This window comes from Laetiporus sulphureus, assembly GCF_001632365.1.
Source record: "Laetiporus sulphureus 93-53 unplaced genomic scaffold LAESUscaffold_2, whole genome shotgun sequence".
In the NCBI taxonomy this organism is placed as follows: domain Eukaryota; kingdom Fungi; phylum Basidiomycota; class Agaricomycetes; order Polyporales; family Laetiporaceae; genus Laetiporus; species Laetiporus sulphureus.
Genome location: NW_024468511.1, coordinates 830,716 through 852,698, shown reverse-complemented (window position 1 = coordinate 852,698; position 21,983 = coordinate 830,716). Strand labels below are relative to the sequence as shown.

Genomic DNA, 21,983 nt, shown 5'->3' with positions numbered 1-21,983 from the left:
GATAAACCTGCAATGCGGCTTTTGGCTGCCCGCTAACGTTTGCCACTGCTCGTGGCTTTCCCATCACAAGGACGCCTGCACATCAAATACTTGGCGTCAGATCAGCCTTATCTATTGACCTCCACTTTGAGTTCTCCGCCGTTGTGCCGAACTTCTCCGGCCTTGGATGATGACACGGACCCTTAGCTTAGAACGGCTCGTGTGACCATGGCTGTCGTTACTAGAAAGCGAGCCTGCTCGCGTAGGATAAAATGCAGCATGTCTAGAATCACTGCGCAGACCTGTCCTCGAGCTCTGGTAGCCTCGCCTCCCTATGACTACGAGCCCACCAACATCCTCATCTTCCCGACTGACAGTGAAGGTCAGTTATGCACGGTGTCCGAGTCAACCGTTGTTTTAAGCTAAATTGACAGAGGGTGCATCATACCTGGCCTTCGAGAGCTGCTCCTCGTAGTCATTTCGAGGACTTTCTCCTGGAAATTGGTATGAGCCCAGAAGAGCATCACTTGTGCTGTATACCTCGCCAATGTGAGCACGCGACATTGTTCACATCCAGTCACCTACTGACATATTCAGCTGATTGAAGTGATTTATACTCCTGAAAATCGTACATCGTTTCGCCCAAAGCGCATACATTCCACGGCTTCCACTCGTATCTCTTCTGCAAGTGTGAGATCGCTGTGCAAGCTCTGCTAAGCACAAGCTGATAACAATACAGAACTCCTACCAAGATGACCCGAATCACTGGTCTGCAATTGGAGGCCACCGACGCCAAGAAGTGTCATTTTTAAAAAGCACCCCATGTATTGGAAACCGTGCCGGGCCACGTTCACTCATTGCACCCGCTGTCGATATCTGTTCTGCCTCCGGGTCGTTGAAAGCAGAACCTGCCTTAGCGACGGACCTGCGGAATCATGAGGCTTCACATCGCGTGGCCTCGGCCCGCGAAGCTCACGAAGCTTTGAGGCTTCTTCTCAGGCCGCCTCTTGACCGAGCGCGTCCATCGCCAGCTCCAGAACTTCCCAGTCATGCAGAGACGCCATCACCAGACATACCAACTCCCGGGCCGATTACAGAAACCCCACTCTTCCTCGACATCGCATCTTCGTCCCGGGGTCTGGCCCGCTCGTTGTCCCGCGAATCCTTCTCTACGGCGTCGTCTTCAGAAGCACCGGAGACTCCCAAGACGCACTCCTCATTGCTCGTGCATGAGTGGCGTCCAACCTTGACTGACCTAGAGCACGCATCGCGATTTAGGGTGCAAGCGGTGTGTGTGATCTGTAAGAAGAACGGGGCAAACTTTCCGAGCTGTCCGAGATGCGGGGAAATGTGGTGTTCAAGGGACTGCAGGCTGAAAGGGAATAACGGAGCGAGGCATACCTGCCGGAGAAGAGATGTACGCCCCCACGGGTGACCTTGCCGTATGACATTCCAGGGTAGATAGAGCATTGACTTTTATCTATTGCCACGATCAAGGGCTCCTGCCAAGTGCCATTCCTGAGATGATGGACTACGCATGCAAAGCGCGATGAATCACGGAGGCAGTGAGCGTTATTTTCGTCTGATAAGGATATGATCGCGCAATATCTAGGCACGGCGGATATAATATTTACGGCGGCCCAGAAAATATATACGGTAGAGCCAGCTGCGCAATCCGACTGTGGATCCTCTTTGCTCCTTGTGGACCCTCTAAAGTCCACTGCTGGGTTTGCTTCTCATCTATACCGCCCCAGTCAGTGGAGAGCTAGCACACAGGCACAGGTTCGTCGCTATCTGGACGCCGGTATATCTGGGCAACGAGCTGCGGCTTCCTTCTGTCCCCCGCTATTCCCACACGGTCGGCTGATACATGTACAGCAGTCTTTGTACCTTGTACAGCGCCTGTGATAGGAACAGCAGAAGCCGCCTGATTGACTGCAGCCGCCTGTAAGTTTTGGTCGTGTGACACTGAAGACTCCATGTCCTTATAACAGCCTCGTCCCCCACTTAACATGCAGCGCCCCTCAAACGCCACAAGTTCATACTACAATCACCCACTATGTCGTTGGTGGCTTGTCAGACAGAAGAGATGAGAGTCGGGTGTGAGGTAAGTATGCGAGTTGATGATTCCTTGATTAGACACTCACACGGCACCTTAGGCAGGCTTCTCGTCGGGGGTTGGCCCACACACCGTGAGTGTCATTTCTAGCTCGTCGCAGAGAGACGGGACAAACGCCAGGCAATATCGCCACAGCGATTCATTCCCGAGAGCCGCGCACGGCTCGCTTTACCCCAAGCCGTCTGCTGGTGCCACACACTCTATCTACATTCGAGGCAATGCTCTCCCCGCCGGGCACGGTAAGAGCGAGTCCTCTGCGGAGCAGCGTATATATTCTCGCGCCAAATCGGAAGCCGTCATGACCATCAAACCGTCAAGGAGCCATGGAACACATCGCACGAGGTCGTCGTCCTCCGCCGAGCTCTCCCACTTCACATCAAAACAAGCATGTCGTCCGTTCCTAACGACCCGAGTCACACTCCCGACGATCGCCCCCGCGATCTTGCACACGCCACAAGATGAATTGGAATTGCTAGGCTCGTTCACACCCACCAGCCCATCCCGTCAATCTCTGCGCTCACTTCTACATTCGAGATCGTCTTCGTGGGCATTTTTCGAGGGCATCGGAGAGGAGGATGACGATGGTTTACATCACTTTTCCCCAAGTCAAAATGGTTCCTCGGAAAATTCACCTGAGACGTCGCCACATCTCCCTTCATTTACCATCCCGTCTATATGCCGCACGCCACCTTCTTATGCCGGTTCCGAATACTTCCCTACTGCTCCCTCCTCCGCCGGTCCGCCCACACCGGTGGGAGATCTGTCGTCCTCGCCCCATGTGCGGCCGAAGGCTTTGCGTCCGTCTCTCGAGTCGCTGGAGGATACCTCCAAGTTCTGCGTGCAAGCACATTGCGCTGCTTGCAAAAGGGTCGGGTCCAACTTCCCATGTTGCCCAAGATGCGGAGAGATGTGGTGTTCGCGCGAGTGTAGGTTGCAAGGCAGTAGTGGAAAAAGACATGTTTGCCGGAAGTGAAGTGAGTCCAATTAGTGCGCGAAGCTACTGTTATATTCGCTACTCGCTCTGCAAGACCAGTTTTGATCATCTGCTTTGTTCTCTTCCGCTGTATCTGTTTTGTTTCAATGCTGTTGCTTCTTCCGTAGGTCTAGCCATTTTAGATATCGATGTAGAGTCGCGTCTTCATTGTCTGTTTCCTCGCTTAGTGTAGTACTACTGTTCCATACTTGATTCAACTACCAAGATTTATCTAGCCTGAAAGGTAGAATGAATGTGCATACCCGTTGCCTACGTGTTCGCAATTGCGAACACCATCAGAATGCTAAAACGACGCCTTTGTTTAAGCTGTGTTAGGGACCTCCATCGAAGCCGTCCATGATGGTGGCCAGAGACTAGGATGTGGACCACTCCTCGCGATTACAATCATGGACTAGCTTATCGCACATTCGGTGTGCATGCAAAGCCCTGTCCCCATAAAGCACACATGCCCTTCAGAACGTAATCTTTTTGCCCTGCGGCGGCAGGATGTTGGGGTTGAGCTTTTCCTTCAGCCGCCGTTTCGCCTCCCATGAGGGATGCAACGAGTTGTCCTCCTTGTGCTTTTGCTTCGGTGGAATGTCCACTGGCGTGTCTCCTGCTGGCGTTTTATTCTTAGACCAGCCCTTGTCACTCGGAGGCGCGGTGAACTGCGGTTGAGGGCGAGCGCGAGCGCCAGGGGCTGCGTCCTTGCGGGGCTGACCTGGACCCCGGCGATTCGCCGTCGTATTCGCTCGCGGGTTACGTGTAAACGCTTCTCGCTCCTTCTTGACGTGGTTAGCATTTTTGCCGTACTTCTTCTCCCAGATGCTGCACGGTGCGAAGTCAATTCAAACGTTGCAACTGGATGCGAGGATCCCACTTACGCCCGTCTCGCTCGTTGGCCGCGTCTATTTTTGCGCACGCCGCCAGCAACGCTCGCCTCCGCATCACTCCAATCAGACGCGTCAGAGTCACCCTTGATGAACCCGACCGATAGGGAAGGGAGGAACGTTGACTGGGCAGTTGCTTTCCCTTTGCCCTTCATATCACTTGAAGCACCGGCGGTCTTCGCCTGTCTTAAAGCGGCTTCGGAGCGTTTGGTGACGTTTGTTGTTAATGCCGAGGCGCTCACATCTTCATCCTCCTCCTCATCTCCGGAGTCCAAGTGCTCATCTGATGCTGACAGATGACTTGCAACCCTTATCCCAGCGTCATCGATAGAGCCGGACTCCCACCCGTCTCCCGCACCCTCATCGGAAGATTCTGAGGCCCATTCTTGCTCCTGGGCGTCATCGTCGCCCTCAGACTCACTATCGCTTCCAATCTCATCTGGAAGAGCGCCCGTGGCCTTTGCCGCTCGCAGCTGTTTCTGTGTAGAGGGAGCGTCCCCGAGGCCAGCAGCAGCCTTAACCTCGGGAAGAGTCACGGAGTCTGGGTCTATGATATGCTTAAGTGAACTGAGGACCGATTTTGTCGTTGCCGCAAGTAGCTTAGAGCTTAGAATGCGATCTTGAGTTTTGCGAGCCGCTGTACCAGGATTGGCAAGCGTGAGGACGTGAATTAATAGCTCAGCGTTTATGAGTGCTTGCATCTGCTCGTTCTGTGATAGCAGGCGATCTTTCTTGAGTTTCAATTCCAATGCAAGGATCCCTAATGGTTCATGATCTAGACGCTTCAATTGAGGTGAAGGTTCAGCAGATAAACTTGTATGGATATGCGCACGCAGACTGACCTTCAAGGCCTCAAGTTGGCTGATATAGTCAGATATTGACTGCTCGTCGGCTTGAACATCTTTCGTCCTAACAAAAAGAGAATGAGCGTAAGTAGCGGATGGTTTGTTTATAGTCTACGGGACACACCTCAGTGACTTGACCTTCCTGACGAGCTTCCGTATCTCAAACGCCTTCTCTTTCCTTGCGGCCTGCCTCACTTGACTGATACCGTGGTGCTAAAGTAATTGAGCTCAATTCGAGGGTTCCAGAAGGTGAGGCAGGATGATCTACCAGTTCTCCAGTTAACCTGACAGACAAATCATCCTACGCTTGCGTCCAATGTCAGAATTGCCAGCAGCACGTGGAAGAAGCTTGTCGTTCGTGCCTCCTTGGATTCTCTCCTTCTCTTGGTTCCACGAGGTGCTGCACTCATGGATGTCGATTTGAACATGATTTCCAGGTGTGAATAGCACAATACGAAGCAGGATAACTCGTCGTTGAGGTACGAGTAGAAGCTGAAATGGCCTCTTTAAACAGCCACAATCCAGGCGGCCAGCCAATGAAAAGATCGCGCCTGCAGTAAGCGCTGTTGGACTCCTCGACCGGCTCTGCCTGGGGACGGCAAAAAGCATACAGTGAAGCGCGGAGTGTCTGGCTGTGTCATCAGACCGTCACTGACTAGGCCGCATTGCATGGATGACAAAATGTTACACGCGCAGCTTTTCAGAACTTCACGGCTCGTTTCAATCATATCATGAAGCCCGAGAGAACATTTCGATCGGCTTGCAAAGACCAGATCGACTGCAAACAAGACCACGGTAGCCGTGCATAGTGCACGGCGATCAAGCAGGCTTCTTCACTTATACTCCCAGCGAGAAATGCAGCAGTAGTTTTTGCAATACTCGGCTGCAAAAGCTGGGGCTTCGCTATAAATATCTGGACGCAGACTTCACTGGTGTTTTCATCCTTTCTATTCCATTTTCTAATCTATGTACCCTCACTGATGAACCCCATAGACCGGTTTGAGGCCTTACCATTGTCCGGTCGTAGTGATGAGGATTCCGTATATTCTTCCTCCGTCAAGTCTCGAATTGGTCTTGAGGCAATGCGCTCTGCCATCACAGTCGATACATTGCGTTGAGCGAGAGAACAAGATGAATTCTTGAGATCAGTTGCAAGAAGAGGGACATAGCGAGAAGAGGGGGACGAACCTTGAGGCGCGTCCACAACTTCGAGGTTTGAAGGATCAGCCGATCCGAGTACCAAAAGAGCACCCATCGCGACAGGCCTCCAGGATAGAAAAAAAGCAATAGCATGGCGAGATGCGGGAGTTCACGTTGATGCAGGTCAAAGATGGCGTCAAAGAGCCATGACCATCGAACGAGACCGACTGGTGTCTCCCGCCTCGAGTCTCCGCAAAAAGGAGCATAATGGTAGGTGAGCGGGACAGATTGACAGACCCAAGACCATCTGCGTCTCGAGAATTATCACTAGCGAAAGGTGGCGGTGCGTTTGAAATCCGTCAAACATATGACAGACCTCCATTATTCTAGGAGACTCACCATCAATGCCACGAACGTGCGTCTTGTGGACGGTTTGATCGTCATATTGAATATGTCGTCCATCATGGTGCCAGCGTTCATTTTAACAACTGGCAGATACTGCGATGTTTGAGGTGGTTTGACAAGCACATTCAGACGTTCAAGACCGCTGCCACTCTGATTTGTGTATCAACCCTAAGGGCGGGCGATAGCTAGACTGCCGTATTCAGCGTGTCCCCATGAGATGTCGTAGATTATGCTTAATATGCTTTGGTTTGATTCGCGTGGGTAATGAGATAGGAAGGTGGACGATGACTTGGGAGGTGGAGGTGGAGGTGGATATACCGGTGCCCATCTTGATAGGAGCCAGGAGTGTCGAGAAGCGACGATTGATCATTGAGAGAGCAGCCAAGGGCGAAAAATCCAGGTGAAGCTTGTGTAGGGTAGTAGCCAACGAAACGATTCGATGGTTCGATGATTTTTTGGGAGGAGTACAGTACAGTGAACCCAGTACGCCACGAACGTGCTGAGACCTGAGGCCTCACGTCGAAAGGCGGAAGAGTTATAGCAAGTTGATTAAGACGAGTTAAATATGTTCAGGGCTGAAAAAGAGATGTCGTTGAGAGTGGTAATCGTGGAACGGAGACTCGATGTCGTATATTGGATGTGGCAACGAACGACTCTGGTTGGCGCCTCGTGAGTCGCGCCCATTTTCGCGTCCACCATGCCATCGCCCCTCGGTTACTCGCTTTCATCTTTGCAACTCTTGCATGCTTGGTGACTTTGGGCTTGTTCAGCAGAATTGCACGACGCGATCTGTTATTCTTGACAAATGGATCCGCTGCTCCTGCCCATGCGGCGTGAGGGGAATTTCATCGCCAGACTTTGCGGTTCGAATGTCGACGCGGTTTGTCTGGCAGCCTGGTCACTATCTTCGCCACATATTCGAAGTGAGGTTCTTCCTGTGTTTGATCGATAACAATCTTTACGAGGACCGCATCGCTCGCTGCCGGCAAAGGCGACTACACGAACGACGGTGACGACTGCTCGAGCTGCAGAAATCCATCTTGCCTGCTCAATCCGTACTTGATCCCTCTGGCCTGCATGTTCAATGTCTCGCCCCGTGTTTCATAAGTGAACCGCGCTCTACGGGGATCTCGGATTATCGGCCACGACGTCATCGAGTATTGAATTCGATCCGGTATGTTGTTCTCGCCATCGATCGTCTTTCTATCACTCTCTGTGCTGGCCCACCACTTTGTTGTCGCGAGACGCAGACTTGAAAATACATGGGGAGACGGCCTTTCTACGGAAAGAGCGCTCATAGCCATTATCTCCTCTTGCTCGAGCAGCTCGTCATGACGGCTGCATCATACGCTCTGTTGAGGGCGCTCTACCTGTTGCATCCTAGTCTTGCGTTGTCTAATGATTGATTTGGGCTAGTCCTGGTGAATCATGTTGAGGCTATTCTGTGCTCGTCGCGCTTTCCACGTTGAAAGGCTTCGCCTCCGAAGCTAACAGGGAGGGAACCTGTATCCTTTATACGCAATGACACATTGTTCTATTCATCGATGTGTGGTGATGGGCCACTCGCCTGATGCGCCTTGTGACGCGACGTTGTGTCACATGTGACATTCTTCGTCATCGTATCGCTACCGCGCGGCACCGGTCATTTAAATGGCCTGGAAAGCAGGAACGTTAGCTGAAAGAGCGAGGTGAAAAGCTCACATCATATTATTCATGTTACGATGCTGCTTTGCGTGGCACCGTGGAGATCGTTGGGCCGCTATTCTTTGACGAATTGACCATCAGAAGACGGTCGATTTGTCGACCGTCATGCTAAATGAGTATTCCATGGAGGAAAGTTAACATTGTAAATGTAGGTGTTTTAGTGAGGACTGTCTGCAGGCGGTGCGTACAATTTAACGTGAACGAGCCCTACTAGTTGGTTGCTACGTCGCTCGTGTTGACTTTGTTGACGGCTGATCTCCGTGTAGTCGAGCCATAATACACGGTTTAATTGTTTAGTCCGCAAGTCAAAAACGGTGGCAGAGATGTCGCTTCAAGTAGGATCGCTGTGCGCTGTCCGCAGAAGCATCTGCAAAAGCGTAGCGGGAGCAAAGGGAGGGTACCGCGTCGCAGCCACATGGTCTGACATTGCTTTCTAGGCTGGGATTTCACCAGTCAAAAGCAGACCAAATATGCCACTCAAAGATTTTGCTAGTGATCACTTGTTTGGTGCGCAAGACAACGGACCATGGACGGCTTGCGACGTCGCATCCTGCCTACCGTCCTGCCCTCCCCTACTACATTACTTGATGGACAATGAATGGTGAAAACTGCCCTATGAAGCAGCATCAAGGTGACCTTGACACTCATCAGTCGTATCGCAAATACTGCAAGGATCTGTAGGGCCGAACCAACACTCATAGTCACGTTCATCTTGTTGACTCGTCTGGAAACGTCCTCCATGTTGTTCGCTATCCTCCATGCTTGCCGTTCAAGCTATCGACGGGAGATATCACTCTACAGATGGTCATTATCCATGAACACTGAGAAAGCGCACAGCTGCTCTACTAGCTAGTGGAGATACTCGTGAAGACAGTTTCTGGCTCGGATCAACGTTCGGCCTGAGGAGGAGAAGGAACAGATACGCGAGATGCTTCCAGCAGTGGCAATGGTGAGTCGATATTTGTAGCGATCGGCATTCCCCACATGCTGGACGAATATTCATGACTGGGTGCGAAAATCTCCTCCGCGGAAACGCGACGGCTAAATAACGACGTTGCGATTTGATTGTGACGAGTTTAGCCTCCGTTCAGGTTGACGCAGGTTGAGAGAAAGCTGTCGCCCTCGACGATGCCGGTGTGCTCCTCGACATGTTTCGAGGTCAATCTCCGCGACAACCGTGCCGAACCTGCCTCGTCATGTCACACGTGTGCTACTGGCCTACGCGCCTATGTCTCCACGCGTTGCATACGTGTAAACGCACGTCTCGGAAATACCACGCCATGGTTTGACTGTCAGGTTCGACGAAGGGAGATTTTGAGGCCAGGTTGCATCTCGACGCAGCTAGGAAACGAGTTCCTCCATGCATCGTAGCCTCGTGTACGGCCATTATTCAATAAATACCGCTTTGTGTACGCTCTCTGCACCTTTTCACTGTGGATACGAAGGAACAGGCGAGATTGGTCTTCGGTTTACTATCGTTCCCCTTCTGACTTGTTCCTTCTTGCGATATAGCTTCGCTTGTTGTAATTGATGTAGCTGGTTGTTCGTGTGTAGACTGATGACTTCGCATCTTGTTTTGCAGTCTGACGCAACAGTCTTACGTCGAGCGTAACTTGCCTTCCGGTATCATGAACATCTCAAGACCGGAGCGTGAAAAAAAAATTGAACAGGTACATCAGAAGCATAGCTATCCATTGCAATAGCTCCGGAGTCAATTTGATGACTTTTCAGACCATAGAAACTCAAAAGGTCAAAAAGTTGCATTAGAGGGCCAATGACAGTACAGGAATTGAAATTACATGTCCAACTCCCGCTAGGCCGGTTATTGCGGCAATGCACTGGCGTTCGCGTTGCCGCTGCTGTTGTCCACGCATTATAATCATGAACCCTATAACAGCACATCTTAAATCTCTCTCTAGTAAGTCACAAAATAAACATGTGTTTTGTTATTGATATCCCTCTGTGGGAAATATGTAGGTACTGCGGAGCGACGGTCGGATCATACATGTTTCATGTTCATGTTTGCCTTCAGCTGCTTCTTGTCCTCAAACTACCAACATCACCCTCTTTCCAAACCAGTTTCATGTCTACCCCTCGCAAGAGCGCTGCAACTGCAGCCACGGCTGCCCAAAGCAAGGTGGCAGTCATGAAGCCTCAAAAGCCAGGTCCCAGTAGCAAAAATCTTGGTTCCCCAGCCAAGGAGAGGAAGGGGGGAAAGGTAAAGGCAGAGATAAAGGGAAGAAGAAGGACGTGATCGAGTCGGAACTGAGCGAACCTCCTCCGAGCGAGTCTGAACATGAGGAGTCACCGGATGAATGCGAGGAGACTCTTGAGCCAATGGTGCGTGTCTGCGAAATGAAAAGCACCGACATACAACCCAAACCCCTACAGGTCGTCGATGACGACGTGCTCACTGCTGAAGCGCGACAAGAGCTGGCGCTTCGTCAACAAGCCGAAAACATTTTCTTGGGATACTTGAAACTGGACATTCTCGATGGCGAAGACGGATACCATCTTCAATTCCACAAGTATAACAGGCGTGGTCTTGACCCGTCCGAAGTTAAAGCTCTTCAAGCGAGCATCAAAGCCAAGTATGAACAATTCTAGCCCGACACCTTTGTGCGCATCGCCATCGATCCGGCAGTGCTGAAATGGGAGCCCTCAAACAACAAGAACCTCGCCGGAAAACTTCCCAGACTGGCATTCGGGAAAAACATCCGTACGCCTGTCAATGTTGTGACTTTGGGAGGTCAGCATCGATGCGCCGCGATCGCCGGTCTCATCCAACAATCAGCGAAGCTCGCGAATGACCTCAAGAGTCGTTTGGACAAGGTGACTGGAGAGCGAGCCGCTAATATCGAGGAGCGGCTCAAGAGCATCAACACGGAAGTTACGCGGCTGTGTTGGTGGGGATGCAAAGTCTACGATATCAGTAAGTCTCCATGGGACACCGATCTTACCTGTGACTGTGACGGTTGAGAGGAAGTGCGGCAATAGTCTCACATTGCCGCACTGCCTCGCTCATTATGCTCGGCCTGCCCTTGCGGTGACCGTCGAAAGCAACCGCGGCGATAGTCTCATGATCACATTGCCGCGTCGGCGTAACTTGACAACCCGCTGACATTACCTGTTCATTTTCAGCGCGCATGAATGACGAGGTCGGCTCCTATCTCTCGTCCAATGACAGCAAGCATCGTTTCCTTGCAGGGGCATCTGACAAGATGTGGCAACGTGTGGAGCAGCTCGAATCCGCCGAGAGATCGAAATCATTCGATGATGAGTGTGAGAAGATCAGTGTCAAGCAGCTCAGCTTGAAATCCCCGGAGTCAAAGGTGCTGCAATGCAAGCCGTTCACGCGCTTCCTAGTCGAGGTATCGAAATACGATGAGTATTACCGGGGAAATCAGTCTATCATGAACGCGAGCTCCTTATCCAAAATGTTGGGGACTCACGGCGCGGTAAGTCACGACCTTATGCAGTACCATCTTGCTTTTACTAAACCCCACCTTTTCAGCTGCTTGCGACGACAATGTTGGAATTGCTGGACCGGATGAACAAGATTGTGGCTCGGATGCCGCCGAAGAGAAAGTTGCCTCCTGCTGATAAAGTGGAGGCCATTCTGGAGGAGGAGGAAGACCTCGAGATGGACATTGACAATGAGTTGAAAGACGAAAAGTTGCGCGAAGAACTCGTACGGGAGTACATGCAAGATCCTCGACGCGTGGCTGCCAAGAAGGTACATGTCACCTTCGATGCGCTGTCCGCAACTCGGGATGAGAGCCGACGCTTCTGGCGACCCGAGCTCCTTCAGAGGATCGACGATATATTCAACCGGCATTTCAAGTCCCAGGGCTTCTACATCGGAACGCATGAAAAGAAGTATATCGCCTCTCTCCGGAACTACCACGCTGACGTCGAGAAAGCGATCGACCAATCATGGTCGAATGATCTCGGGATGGACGTCGAGGAGGTAAAGAGCCGCCTCGCGTATCTCTTCCACACAAGGCACGGGAGCAAATGGCGCCCATATCCTCTCCCCACCTTGTCTGTCTTCCGTGCTCTCCACAACTCGCTCAACCGCTTTCCAGTGGTGGTAAAAGCGGTATGTCCTCCATCATCCTATCTGCGCACCACATTAGCTTCCGCGGCGATGGTCTGCTCAATACATCGTCGCAAGGTAGCCGCTTGGTCAGAGCAGCTTGCGTCGGCGAGAGCATCGCTGCAGTCCTGGCCATATATGTGATCATTGCCTCGGTTAATGATGTTCATCATTCTTAGATCGCCACTTGGATCGAACCAATGGCGCAAATGCTGTCGGTTGGCTATCAGAAGGGTGCGAAGTACCTTGACCAATCTGACAGCATGCTCGCAGTCGTCGAGAAAGCATGCTTGAAACCCCAGGCAGCATTTGAGGTACGCCAGGCTTGTGGAGTCATTGCTAGCTCAGGCTGATTCTGCCGACGTAGATTTCGCGCGCCATGAGAAACGCTCGGGAGGTGCTCCTCCCTAACCTCCAAATGCGCCTCGTCGACATCAACACAGAATGGCCAGACAAGAGAGGGTTGATCGCCCTCGAAACATATGCTTGGGACGCCATCAAGAGACGTAGCAAGGTTGCCGGTGAGAAGGGTGAGTATGCCGCGCCGGAGCACGACAAGGTTGTCAAAGAGAAGTCATCATCGAAACAAAAGTACGGATTGATTGAGAAGGCGAGAACGATCCTACACCAGTTGGAATTGCGTGACAAGCAGCCTGAGGACGAGCTGATGGCCGTCTTCAAAATTTTACATCGGGTGGAATTGAAACAGAAGGCCGATCTTCCATGCAATCATCCGGCCCTGGTGGCGCTTTATGCATCAATGATAGATCCTTTCAAGACAGATTAGAAGTCTCGCAGCGGCAAGTTGAAGCTGCTGGAACGAGGAGCATGGATGGTGGCAGGTATGTGGTTCGAATCGGTGGTGGCGCGCATGAACGCAGAGCATTATGACGAGGACGTCATGAATCTGCGCGACTCCATTCAAGACTCGATCGCACAGTACATGCCGACAACCAGGGTAGAGGACCCGGAGACAGGGAAGTCGAGAAAAGTATCGGACTCTATCTTCTGGGACGGCATTACCAGAGAGAAGCTCCATATACCGCTCACTCCCGGTTACAAACCTGCGACAGCGAATGACATCCAGATAATGGAAGCACAGTTCAGGGACCACTTGCGCACAGCTCATGACATGGAAGAATTACAGGACCTCGTCACCAAGCTGGAGACGCACAGCTTGACGCAATTCTAAGACGGCGACACCCCCAATGTCAGCTACGAGTGCCACGTCGCCATCACGGCGCTCATACACGTGCGTCCTCAGCTATCTAGTCCATTGACGTTGTCGTTGGCTTACTCATCGAGATAGGCCATCGTCGTCACGAACGCTCGCAAGAAAAGCCGGGCTGTCGACGATTTGTACGATTCGGACGATTTGGAGGATGGCCCCAGAGCCAAGTTCGATCCTGATCAAGTCCACATACGTAACTTTTCGAGAGTAAAAAGTCAGCGCGGTCCTGATCCCTACACAACCAAACTGACGGTATGTGATGAGTCATATGTTCAATATTCATTGTTTACCACACCGATATCACGGCTTTTCACAGCGGTTCCGTCTGATCAACGAGGATGATCTGAAGCCAACACATAGTTCTGGCAAGAGTATCGAGCAGCCCATGCCGCAAATTATCGTCAAGCGGGAGAAGTCGCCCAGCATGCCATTGCCTCGGACACCATTGCCAGTGGATTTCCGGGAAGCCAGCATCATCTGCTTGAGTAGCCCACCGAGACGGCCTGATGAACTTCCGTTCAAACTAATATCTCGTTCTACAGCCCTGATCACCGGTAAGTGCGCCCATAGTCGAAGCGAAGCATCACCGCCACGCATACATGATACTTATATATACTTTCTTTGCGTTCCAAACACGACTGTCCAATTCGTAGGTGAGCATACATATATTGCCATCATTTGGCGTAGCTCACACATTTTCCCTGTTGTAGCAGATGCTGACCTGGGGCTGGGTGAGTATTTGACCGATGAGTACTTCTAGATGATTGCCAATAACATATTGTTTTCCAGCACAAAGCGAGCAATTCGATTCCCTTATCGACATGGGAACAGTGCGTGCAGCACTGTTGTCGACTCAGTCCCCAGGTCACCTAACCGGTTCAGGTATGTGTGCCCATTTGTCTGTAATAATAGTTGCCATTCACCGATTGACTTCGACTTGCCAGAGCCTGCTCCTACTCACCTACCTTTGAAGAGGCCACTGGAGTCACCAACTTCCCGTACGTCATCCATGAATATATAAATATGTAGTCCGTCATCCATCATCATTGCAGCGGTCATCAAGCGGAGCCGAACTCTGCCGCCGCACGCGGTCCGCACCAAGAGCGGTTACCTGCGTGGTCCGGTGGAAAGTCGGAACCTAGCAGGATCGTCCCGCTCGTCCGGCTAGCAGTAACGCCTTTGTTCACAGTCGACTGCACTGAACTGTGTAACACGCTGTGTTGTGAACAAGTGTATGTTGATTAAAGCCACAACTGGTGGAAGAGACAGCGTCTACTTCTTCTTGCACATATGACGGATTTCCAGCTCGAGTTCATTCAAGAAACGACGTTCACACAAAGATCACGACTGGATTCGAATGCAGAGTGCTATACTGATTGCAGTCCGATCATCTTAGTTTAAGTATGTACTGGCAGATCGCGAAGTACGCCATGACATCGCACTCTCCATGTCGACTCAAAGAAAAAAGAACAGCAACGTTAAGGAAGAATATAGGGATTAGCCTTGGATCTGAGAGGGAGGTTCCTACGATGGCTGTGTTCCCATAGGCTCACCGCGCGGTGCCGTCATCGACGTAAACGAGTGTGGGTCCAATGCAAACTCAACTCTGAGTTGGAAATATTCATCGTCAGTAGACTATATAGACATGCAATGCCGCAAGCATCAGTTCTATCTCGAAATGGGATGTCCTGTTCGAACACTTTGATGACCGGTAGAATCTCGAATATAGAAGGACGAGAAGTGATCACCTATGGCTTCGAGCCAGAGCAGCGAGCCGAAAGATAGAAGGAGGTTCAGGACAAAACGCACATATGGGGGAAAAGACGAAGGAGCTGACTGAGGCCTGCGATCGAGGGCGATCGGGAGCGAATAAAGCGCGATCGCGCGGCCCGCTTACGGACTGGCCTGTAAGCGCTTAAGCGTTCCTTACCGTGGACATGTAGAGACCGTCGCGATAAAGATTCAAAGTTGAGAAGTAATACTTCCACGAGCAGTCAGTGTTACAGCTATGCTCGCGCTTAGCATCAAAGAGGCCGGACATAAGCCGCATCGTGCCATTTCACGCTAGTAATTCGCAGCAAGCCGTTGCCTGATATAATCACCGGCCTGGGGACTCATTAGCTTGATGGACACGAAGAGCATCTCAGGCGGACACTCACCGAGATAGGTTCATACTTCTTTGGATTTTCGAGGGAGAAGGTCCCCGGTAGACAGTCAACGACCTGATCGTGGTCCTGCGGCGAGTTGTCACTGAGCACTGTTTCGGGTGTACGGATCAAGTGAACTTATTACGCTGCAGAACTGCAAGCGGCGAGTTTGCTTTAGTGAAGCCTCTACAAATTGGCAAGGATACTGCGAGACTCACATAGGGAATCGAATAACGTTCCGGGGTCATGCCGTCCTTTGTGATCATGTTAGGAGGGGCACGAACGCGATGGATTGTGCTTTTGATCGTGTCGTTTGACCCTATCGGAACAACGTTTTGGTCAATCAGCAGACGATAGCCAATGCGCTGAAACCTCATAGGCAAACAAGAGGCATACATCGCATGAGGAAATCGCCGGCATTGACTACAATGGCACCCTCCACGGGCGTTGCACTCTTCGTATCATCCCATGTCATTATCTGTCGTGCGTTTTCGATGGTAAGAGAGCAGCCTCACGATGAATTCTCCCGGCTTGTGCAGATTTTCCACCTCTAATCCTCCGGCGTTATCTTGCATCAACAGGGTGATGCTATCGAAGTCAGAATGGGCACCGATTCTAGCAACTTTATCGTTTCGCAACTTATCCATCGGAACGCTAAATTCCGAAGGACCATGAATGAGATATGGAGTAGATTTGTGCTAAAGTGAATTTAGACTATCGCATATCGTCTCACCTTGGATAGTGCAACAACCGCAGCTGGTTGTCGGGCGTTGCATGGTACTTCACAAGATAATCTTCAGGCAGGTGAAGGCCTACAGCGAGTGCCCTTAAGATTGTCAATTCGACCTCGTAACACGCCTATCAGAGCATGTGAGAGCCGATATCGGTGCCAGCGATAGAGCGATCTACCCAGAAAAAGTCGAGACAGGCCTCTTTGAAGCCGGGTAGTATTCCATCAGGAAGCCATATGTTGGCCATAGTCTCGTCGCCTTCTCGGCCACACTCGAAGCTTTCTTTGACATCCGGTGCTTTGGCGCGAGTTTTGGCCAGTTCTTCGGTATCATGGACGTCGTGGACAACCTTCTCTACGCCGGGCGCAGAATAGCCTACGCTCATAACGTCAGCCACCTAGCTTCCTGATAAAGTGAATCAGATTAAGCAACCTCTATGATGGGCGCCAGAGGGTGGATGGGGAGCGAGAAGTTTAGTCTCCAAAGGCTGGGCAAAGAATTTCTTGGACTGCAACAAAGGTGAGATTGACAATTCCTGCTACATCAATGCTGCGTCAACACACACCCAGTCAAACATTTTGTCGATCCTCTCCTTTGACAGTCCATGGTTGACGAGATACACAAATCCGATAGTCTTGAACGAGTTAAGCATGGCATCCGCGACGTCCTGCTTCCTGGATCCGTCCGAGAAGGCACTGAAGTCTATGATAGGAATGCCGTGCACGTCTCCAAGCTTGACGTCAGACATGTTGGAGTGCAGAAAAGCTGCGCGCTTTGTTGCTGATTCAGGACAACTGCGGTAATATATATACCATCGGTGCTGGCTACATATCACAGATAACACGCCATGAAATTACTCCCAGGCTAGAAGCTTGCTATGCACGTGGTTCCTCAAATTGATAAGTTGGCTGGGCAGCGACGAGAGATAGCAGGGCGAACTCGGCACGGACAGATCAAAGATGCGGACGACCACCAATTTAGAAGCGGGCAGGCCGTCATGAGATCGAGAGGGACGCGTAGTGTCACACGGTGACAATGGTCATGTGACCGTGGTGGGACGCAGGCTGGAATGCATTATGCGACGCAGGTTCCTTCTGCTGTCCATTATTCGCAGTGACAAAGTTCTTCTGGCAGTTCGCCTCATCAACATACGCATTCTTGGATCAGTGCGAAGACAATGGACGAAGAGTACACAGAAGCTCGGCTATTCGTGACTTTCGAGAAACACCAAGAGTTTTTGGATAAGCAGCAATCGCTATTGTCTCTTGATTTGTTCCAAGAGCCTGAGCCAGAGGAGAACAGACGGGAAGAACAAATATTGAAGAATTTGTGTGACATTGTGAGCGGTGTTTCGAGGCCATTTCTCAATCGGTCGATCACACGTTTGAATATAGCTCGACGAGTATCAGGAGCAGTCTTACTTGTTGGATCCATTTCTGGAACAACTTGTGACACCGGTAGCAGAAGCTCTCAAAGCTCATGCACGGAATATGTCTGGCGTGCAACGATCTACAGCACCTACAATCCGTGTTGCTCGTATTGCCCTTCTCCTGTACAGCTACATCAAGTTTCGCGGTTACAAGACAATTAGTCAGTGATAATGGCACCATCTTCCGGCCTCATCTGATATCGTCTGTGTCAGTCAGATTCTTCCCCCACGAAATCGCAGATCTGACTATCGCGCTGGAATACATCCTCTCGCCATACAGTCCCGTCCAGGATCCGGCGCAATGGCCTTTGAGATATGCGGTGTTACTGTGGTTATCTCTCATCTGCATGATACCATTTGACCTGGACCAATTTGACAAGCTCGATCACCTCGGCGAAACTGCTGCGAAGATTGAAGCTGTAGGTAAATCGTACCTGGGCAATGCTGGTCTAGAGCGAGAGGGCGCCGCTATTCTACTTTCAAGGCTCTATACGAGGTGCGTCTTCCATGCTTAAGTGTAGATTGAAGTACCAATCGTCGCAGGAAGGATACAAGTGTCAGATTCCCAGCATTTCTAGAATGGTCGCTTACGACAGTCAAAGCCCAGAACGACCACTTCATAGTAAGCATAGAGCTGTTTGGAGTGTCGTAACATGAATAACGATACGTTCAGGCGATTGGATTGATGCATGTGCTTTGCGAGGTCGCAAAATCGGGGTTCATCGAGCAAGTGCAATCGCACCTCTCCGCGTTCTTGGACATAAGCAATACTGTGCAAGATAGTCAGGTCCTTATGAGCAACACATTGACCAGGAAGCTTAGAACTAAGCTCCTCTCACGTACGGTTCTTCGCCTCCTCCCGGCTCGAAATCGTGCAATCCGGAGAAGAGGTACGGTCTGTGACACTCCACCCAACCAACAACCATTCTAAAGGCAAAATAGGTCGCGCGCTGGATTCCAATACAGTTTCCGATGCCGTCGAAGAGGTTCAAGCAATTGACGATGAGGAAGCGGATGTCCCCGAAGAAGTCGAGTCGATCCTAGAGGAACTCTTCAAAACAGTGCAAGACAAGGTAAGATAAGCCAGCCGTATCTAATGTCCTGGACGCTGAAGGGGACTCTGAAGGATACAGTCGTCCGATGGTCGGCTGCAAAGGGAATTGCACGAATATCAGAGCGACTTCCAACTGAGTTTGCTGAACAAGTGCTGGATAACGTTATTTCTCTCTTCGCTATACACTCCATGGCAGCCGCCACCCTCTATGACATGCCGTCTATCGCTGAAGGTACTTGGCATGGCGCCTGTCTTGCCTGCGCCGAGATGGCGCGGAGGGGCTTGATACCTGAACACAAGCTCTCAGAACTCGTCGACTGGCTGTGCAAGGTCACCCACGTTGATAGACTGTGAAACGTCGCTGGCTAATTGAGGACAATTTTTATAGGCGCTCTACTTCGACATTCGCAAGGGTTCACACTCCATCGGCTCGAACGTCCGTGATGCTGCGTGTTACGTTCTGTGGTCCCTCGCTCGCATTCAGGATGTCAGTGCACTGGCACCATACGCAGGGACGTTGTCTGAGCGATTGGTGGCAGTCTCAGTGTTTGATCGAGAAATTAACATCCGCCGAGCCGCGAGTGCTACATTCCAAGAATACGTAGGACGTACGGTGAGTGATATGCTTCTCACGATTCCTAGCGTCATTGAACAAACTCAATCTCCATGTAGGGTCTATTTGCTCACGGTATAAACGTGCTGCGCAAGACGGATTTCTACTCTGTTGGCATACGTCGAAATGCATTCTTGGTCGCTGCGCCGGAGGTCGCGGAGTAGGTTAAGGTTCTCTCACGATATGGCATGAAATGACCCCTACAGACACACAGAATACCGTTCGTACCTGATGGATCATTTGCTCACGACTACATTACGACACTGGGATCCAGCCATGAGGCAGCTGGGAGCGCAAGCTCTTCGTGCTATCTGCCAGCTTGATCTGCCAAGTTTCGGCCCAAACGCTGCAAGAAGAGCGGTTCGTGGCATTCGTTTCGAAGGTCGAGTCTCGTTGAACTGGTGTATGTAGGCACTATTCCTGAAGGGCCCAGATATCGGTGACATTCATGGGGCGCTCCTTACGTTAACGGAACTGGCTGCTGCCTATCGGGTCCTCGGCGAGGATATGGTAGAGGAACGGCGGAAGGTCAGCAATGCTAGACTATATGAGATAATTACCCACTGATATACTTTCAGATCTTTTCATGGCTGTCTGATGTCCCCTCTAAGATTATCGAATCTCCCCGACATGAACTGATTACAGCGGCAGCTTGTGATCTGATAGCGAACAGTATCACTCTGGTGGACACCCGGCAAGAAAATGCCTTGGCCACCCGCTGGAGCAAGATAGTCGATGTCGGCCTGAAGAGTAGAAGTCCCGCAGTCCAGGAGGCTGCAGCATCTGCCATGGCGGCTGTAAGCCAGCTTGTGGACTGTTCCGCCTTGGTAGACAGGTATCTTCACCATGTTGTTAGGTGACATTTCCATTGCTCATCCTGCATTCTCCTGGCAGGTTGATCCGAGAGTTCACGGTTAGGTCATCTGCGATGCAACAGAGCCTTTGCAGGGTGCTGGGCGTTCTCGATTACAACGCACATTCCCACAGGCTCACGGAAGCTGTCAGATGCTTACTGAGCTGCGTTGATAAATCCGTACGTCCAGTCTTTGCATTATCGGCAACATGCGATTTCATCAGGCATATTCAGGCGCTTGGGAGTAGTATGAACGTTGAAGCCCGGCGAAATGCCTATGCTTCTATGCCACAAATTTTGGCGAACGTTGTTCCAAGGTTGGCAGAACGTACGCATGCCTAGTTATACAGTGACTGGAGCCTGACTGGGTGTAGACTTGACGCCCTCGACAGTATGCAGGATGGTCGATGCTCTGCAAGAAGGCTTGGGCGACTACACCTCCGATGAGCGGGGTGACGTTGGCTCCTGGATTCGGGTCGCTTGCGTCCAAAGCCTCACTGCATTCGCGGAGATCCTCTTTTCACATTCTGAGGACCTTCCTGCTTTCGCCCAATACTTTCCTGCATCGAAGTATCACGATGCAGTGGGCGGCATTCTCAAACAAGGCGTCGAGCGACTCGATAACGTGCGCCAGCAAGCCGGAGAATGTTTCATACGGCTGATTCTGTTGCCACTGCCCAAAGTGGGGGACGCCGATGCGTGGAGAATACATAAAGATGCTTTTGTCAAGAGCGTCTTTTTAAGGTGAGCGAACCTTATGTCGGCAAGAGCGCTTCCATAGTTCCGGTCTTCGGTAGCGAGAGTGAGACCATCGGTTGGAATGATGGGGAACGGTTATTCCCTAAGGCAGTTCAATTGCTCAATGTCGAGAGATATCGAGAACGTGTCCTTGCTGGCCTAATAATGAGCGTCAGCACTCGGACTGACAGTACAGTGAGTGACTCGAAACGATCTAGTGATGACAGCTCACCCTGCTGGATTGCTGCAAGCAACGACCTGTCTCGGCCAGTCTGATCTCTTACGCGTTGCAACTGCCTGTGGTTGCTGCGGCCCCCCATGAATATGATCTTCGTGGACTGGTACGGGATCTCATCGCGCAGGCCAGCAGCAATCTAAGCGCCAACAACGTGGTCGTGCCAGTGCTGCAGACTGTAAACGTTTTGCTCGAGGCGGACGCCCTCGAGAGGTTATCGGAAGACCCCGAAGGATTAGCGAGGTACGAGTAATGGCACATCGACATCGTTGCTAATCTAGACAGAGTACATCCCCAGCTTGCGGAAATTGCTTTCGATAGCCTCAAGAAACGTTCCTCGCCTCAAGAATCATCAGCGTATCATAATGTCTATGCGAATGTACGCAGTCAGTTTCCCTTGCAGGACAAAACTATACGCAGCCCACAGTGTTGCAAATTTGCTGCCCGTCGCATCATTGCGTCAAGAATGCATTGATAGACTCCCAGATTTCCTGACGCACCAATATCCGAAGGTTGAATCTGCTTGAGCCGTCTCACAGAAAGCGACTGACCATGATCTACACAGGTTCGAGCAGAGACGGCAGAACATCTATATGTTGTCCTGCAAAGCAAAGACCTGGGCTATGAAACTGATGAAGTGGAGAACGTCTTGCTGGAGGCGGAGTGGTATGAATCATGGTCCCTATGCTGTCCTGCAATTTACGAACTGAATCGTCCTGCTGTAGGATGTCAAGCGATCTGTCTGCGGTGCAGGATGCAGCCCGGGAATGTGTCGATCTACTTGCGGGGCGGGCATAG

At 51.2% G+C, this 21,983-nt stretch overlaps 9 protein-coding genes across 9 annotated transcripts; 6 read left to right on the top strand and 3 right to left on the bottom strand.

Moving 5' to 3' along the window:
- Positions 1-156: 156 nt before the first annotated feature.
- LAESUDRAFT_164293 (uncharacterized protein) lies at positions 157-1,650 on the top strand. Its single transcript, XM_040901415.1, has 4 exons — positions 157-361; positions 414-483; positions 587-669; positions 719-1,650. The coding sequence occupies exons 1-4, from the start codon at positions 314-316 to the stop codon at positions 1,412-1,414; spliced, it is 897 nt and encodes a 298-aa protein (XP_040769693.1). The 5' UTR covers positions 157-313; the 3' UTR covers positions 1,415-1,650.
- Positions 1,651-2,038: 388 nt separating this feature from the next.
- LAESUDRAFT_710544 (uncharacterized protein) lies at positions 2,039-3,071 on the top strand (the record flags this gene model as incomplete). Its single annotated transcript, XM_040906774.1, has 3 exons — positions 2,039-2,086; positions 2,139-2,171; positions 2,199-3,071. The coding sequence occupies 3 exons, from the start codon at positions 2,039-2,041 to the stop codon at positions 3,069-3,071; spliced, it is 954 nt and encodes a 317-aa protein (XP_040769692.1).
- A 269-nt stretch (positions 3,072-3,340) lies between these two features.
- LAESUDRAFT_776483 (Bud-site selection protein) lies at positions 3,341-5,234 on the bottom strand (the record flags this gene model as incomplete). Its single annotated transcript, XM_040913831.1, has 5 exons — positions 3,341-3,899; positions 3,956-4,743; positions 4,804-4,870; positions 4,931-5,019; positions 5,112-5,234. 5 exons carry the CDS (start codon positions 5,232-5,234, stop codon positions 3,545-3,547), a joined length of 1,422 nt encoding a protein of 473 aa, XP_040769691.1. The 3' UTR covers positions 3,341-3,544.
- A 918-nt stretch (positions 5,235-6,152) lies between these two features.
- On the top strand, positions 6,153-7,458 carry LAESUDRAFT_710542 (uncharacterized protein; the record flags this gene model as incomplete). Its single annotated transcript, XM_040906773.1, has 5 exons — positions 6,153-6,220; positions 6,337-6,361; positions 6,621-6,751; positions 6,925-7,020; positions 7,317-7,458. The coding sequence occupies 5 exons, from the start codon at positions 6,153-6,155 to the stop codon at positions 7,456-7,458; spliced, it is 462 nt and encodes a 153-aa protein (XP_040769690.1).
- Positions 7,459-8,166: 708 nt separating this feature from the next.
- Positions 8,167-9,066, bottom strand: LAESUDRAFT_720010 (uncharacterized protein). The gene has a single exon (XM_040907736.1). The coding sequence runs from the start codon at positions 8,794-8,796 to the stop codon at positions 8,545-8,547; it is 252 nt and encodes an 83-aa protein (XP_040769689.1). The 5' UTR covers positions 8,797-9,066; the 3' UTR covers positions 8,167-8,544.
- A 1,761-nt stretch (positions 9,067-10,827) lies between these two features.
- Positions 10,828-13,237, top strand: LAESUDRAFT_164197 (uncharacterized protein). The gene is made up of 5 exons (XM_040901414.1): positions 10,828-10,987; positions 11,197-11,513; positions 11,570-12,157; positions 12,334-12,468; positions 12,522-13,237. The coding sequence occupies exons 2-5, from the start codon at positions 11,202-11,204 to the stop codon at positions 12,939-12,941; spliced, it is 1,455 nt and encodes a 484-aa protein (XP_040769688.1). The 5' UTR covers positions 10,828-10,987; positions 11,197-11,201; the 3' UTR covers positions 12,942-13,237.
- Positions 13,238-13,501: 264 nt separating this feature from the next.
- LAESUDRAFT_164528 (uncharacterized protein) lies at positions 13,502-14,719 on the top strand. The gene is made up of 6 exons (XM_040901416.1): positions 13,502-13,637; positions 13,702-13,939; positions 14,099-14,116; positions 14,175-14,267; positions 14,330-14,383; positions 14,438-14,719. The coding sequence occupies exons 2-6, from the start codon at positions 13,771-13,773 to the stop codon at positions 14,551-14,553; spliced, it is 450 nt and encodes a 149-aa protein (XP_040769687.1). The 5' UTR covers positions 13,502-13,637; positions 13,702-13,770; the 3' UTR covers positions 14,554-14,719.
- A 255-nt stretch (positions 14,720-14,974) lies between these two features.
- On the bottom strand, positions 14,975-17,230 carry LAESUDRAFT_808945 (thymine dioxygenase). Its single transcript, XM_040914106.1, has 10 exons — positions 16,829-17,230; positions 16,696-16,771; positions 16,442-16,638; positions 16,266-16,390; positions 16,048-16,186; positions 15,929-15,986; positions 15,751-15,851; positions 15,678-15,686; positions 15,545-15,619; positions 14,975-15,491 (listed from the first exon to the last, which is right to left on the bottom strand). The coding sequence occupies exons 1-10, from the start codon at positions 17,009-17,011 to the stop codon at positions 15,450-15,452; spliced, it is 1,005 nt and encodes a 334-aa protein (XP_040769686.1). The 5' UTR covers positions 17,012-17,230; the 3' UTR covers positions 14,975-15,449.
- Positions 17,231-17,440: 210 nt separating this feature from the next.
- Positions 17,441-21,983, top strand: LAESUDRAFT_776480 (TBCD protein; the record flags this gene model as incomplete). The annotated part of the gene is made up of 21 exons (XM_040913830.1): positions 17,441-17,602; positions 17,658-17,853; positions 17,906-18,188; positions 18,236-18,314; positions 18,366-18,582; positions 18,659-18,765; positions 18,819-19,076; positions 19,135-19,359; positions 19,419-19,519; positions 19,566-19,719; positions 19,771-19,887; positions 19,938-20,194; positions 20,254-20,392; positions 20,447-20,540; positions 20,587-20,956; positions 21,010-21,145; positions 21,202-21,428; positions 21,484-21,564; positions 21,613-21,697; positions 21,751-21,851; positions 21,911-21,983. 21 exons carry the CDS (start codon positions 17,441-17,443, stop codon positions 21,981-21,983), a joined length of 3,462 nt encoding a protein of 1,153 aa, XP_040769685.1.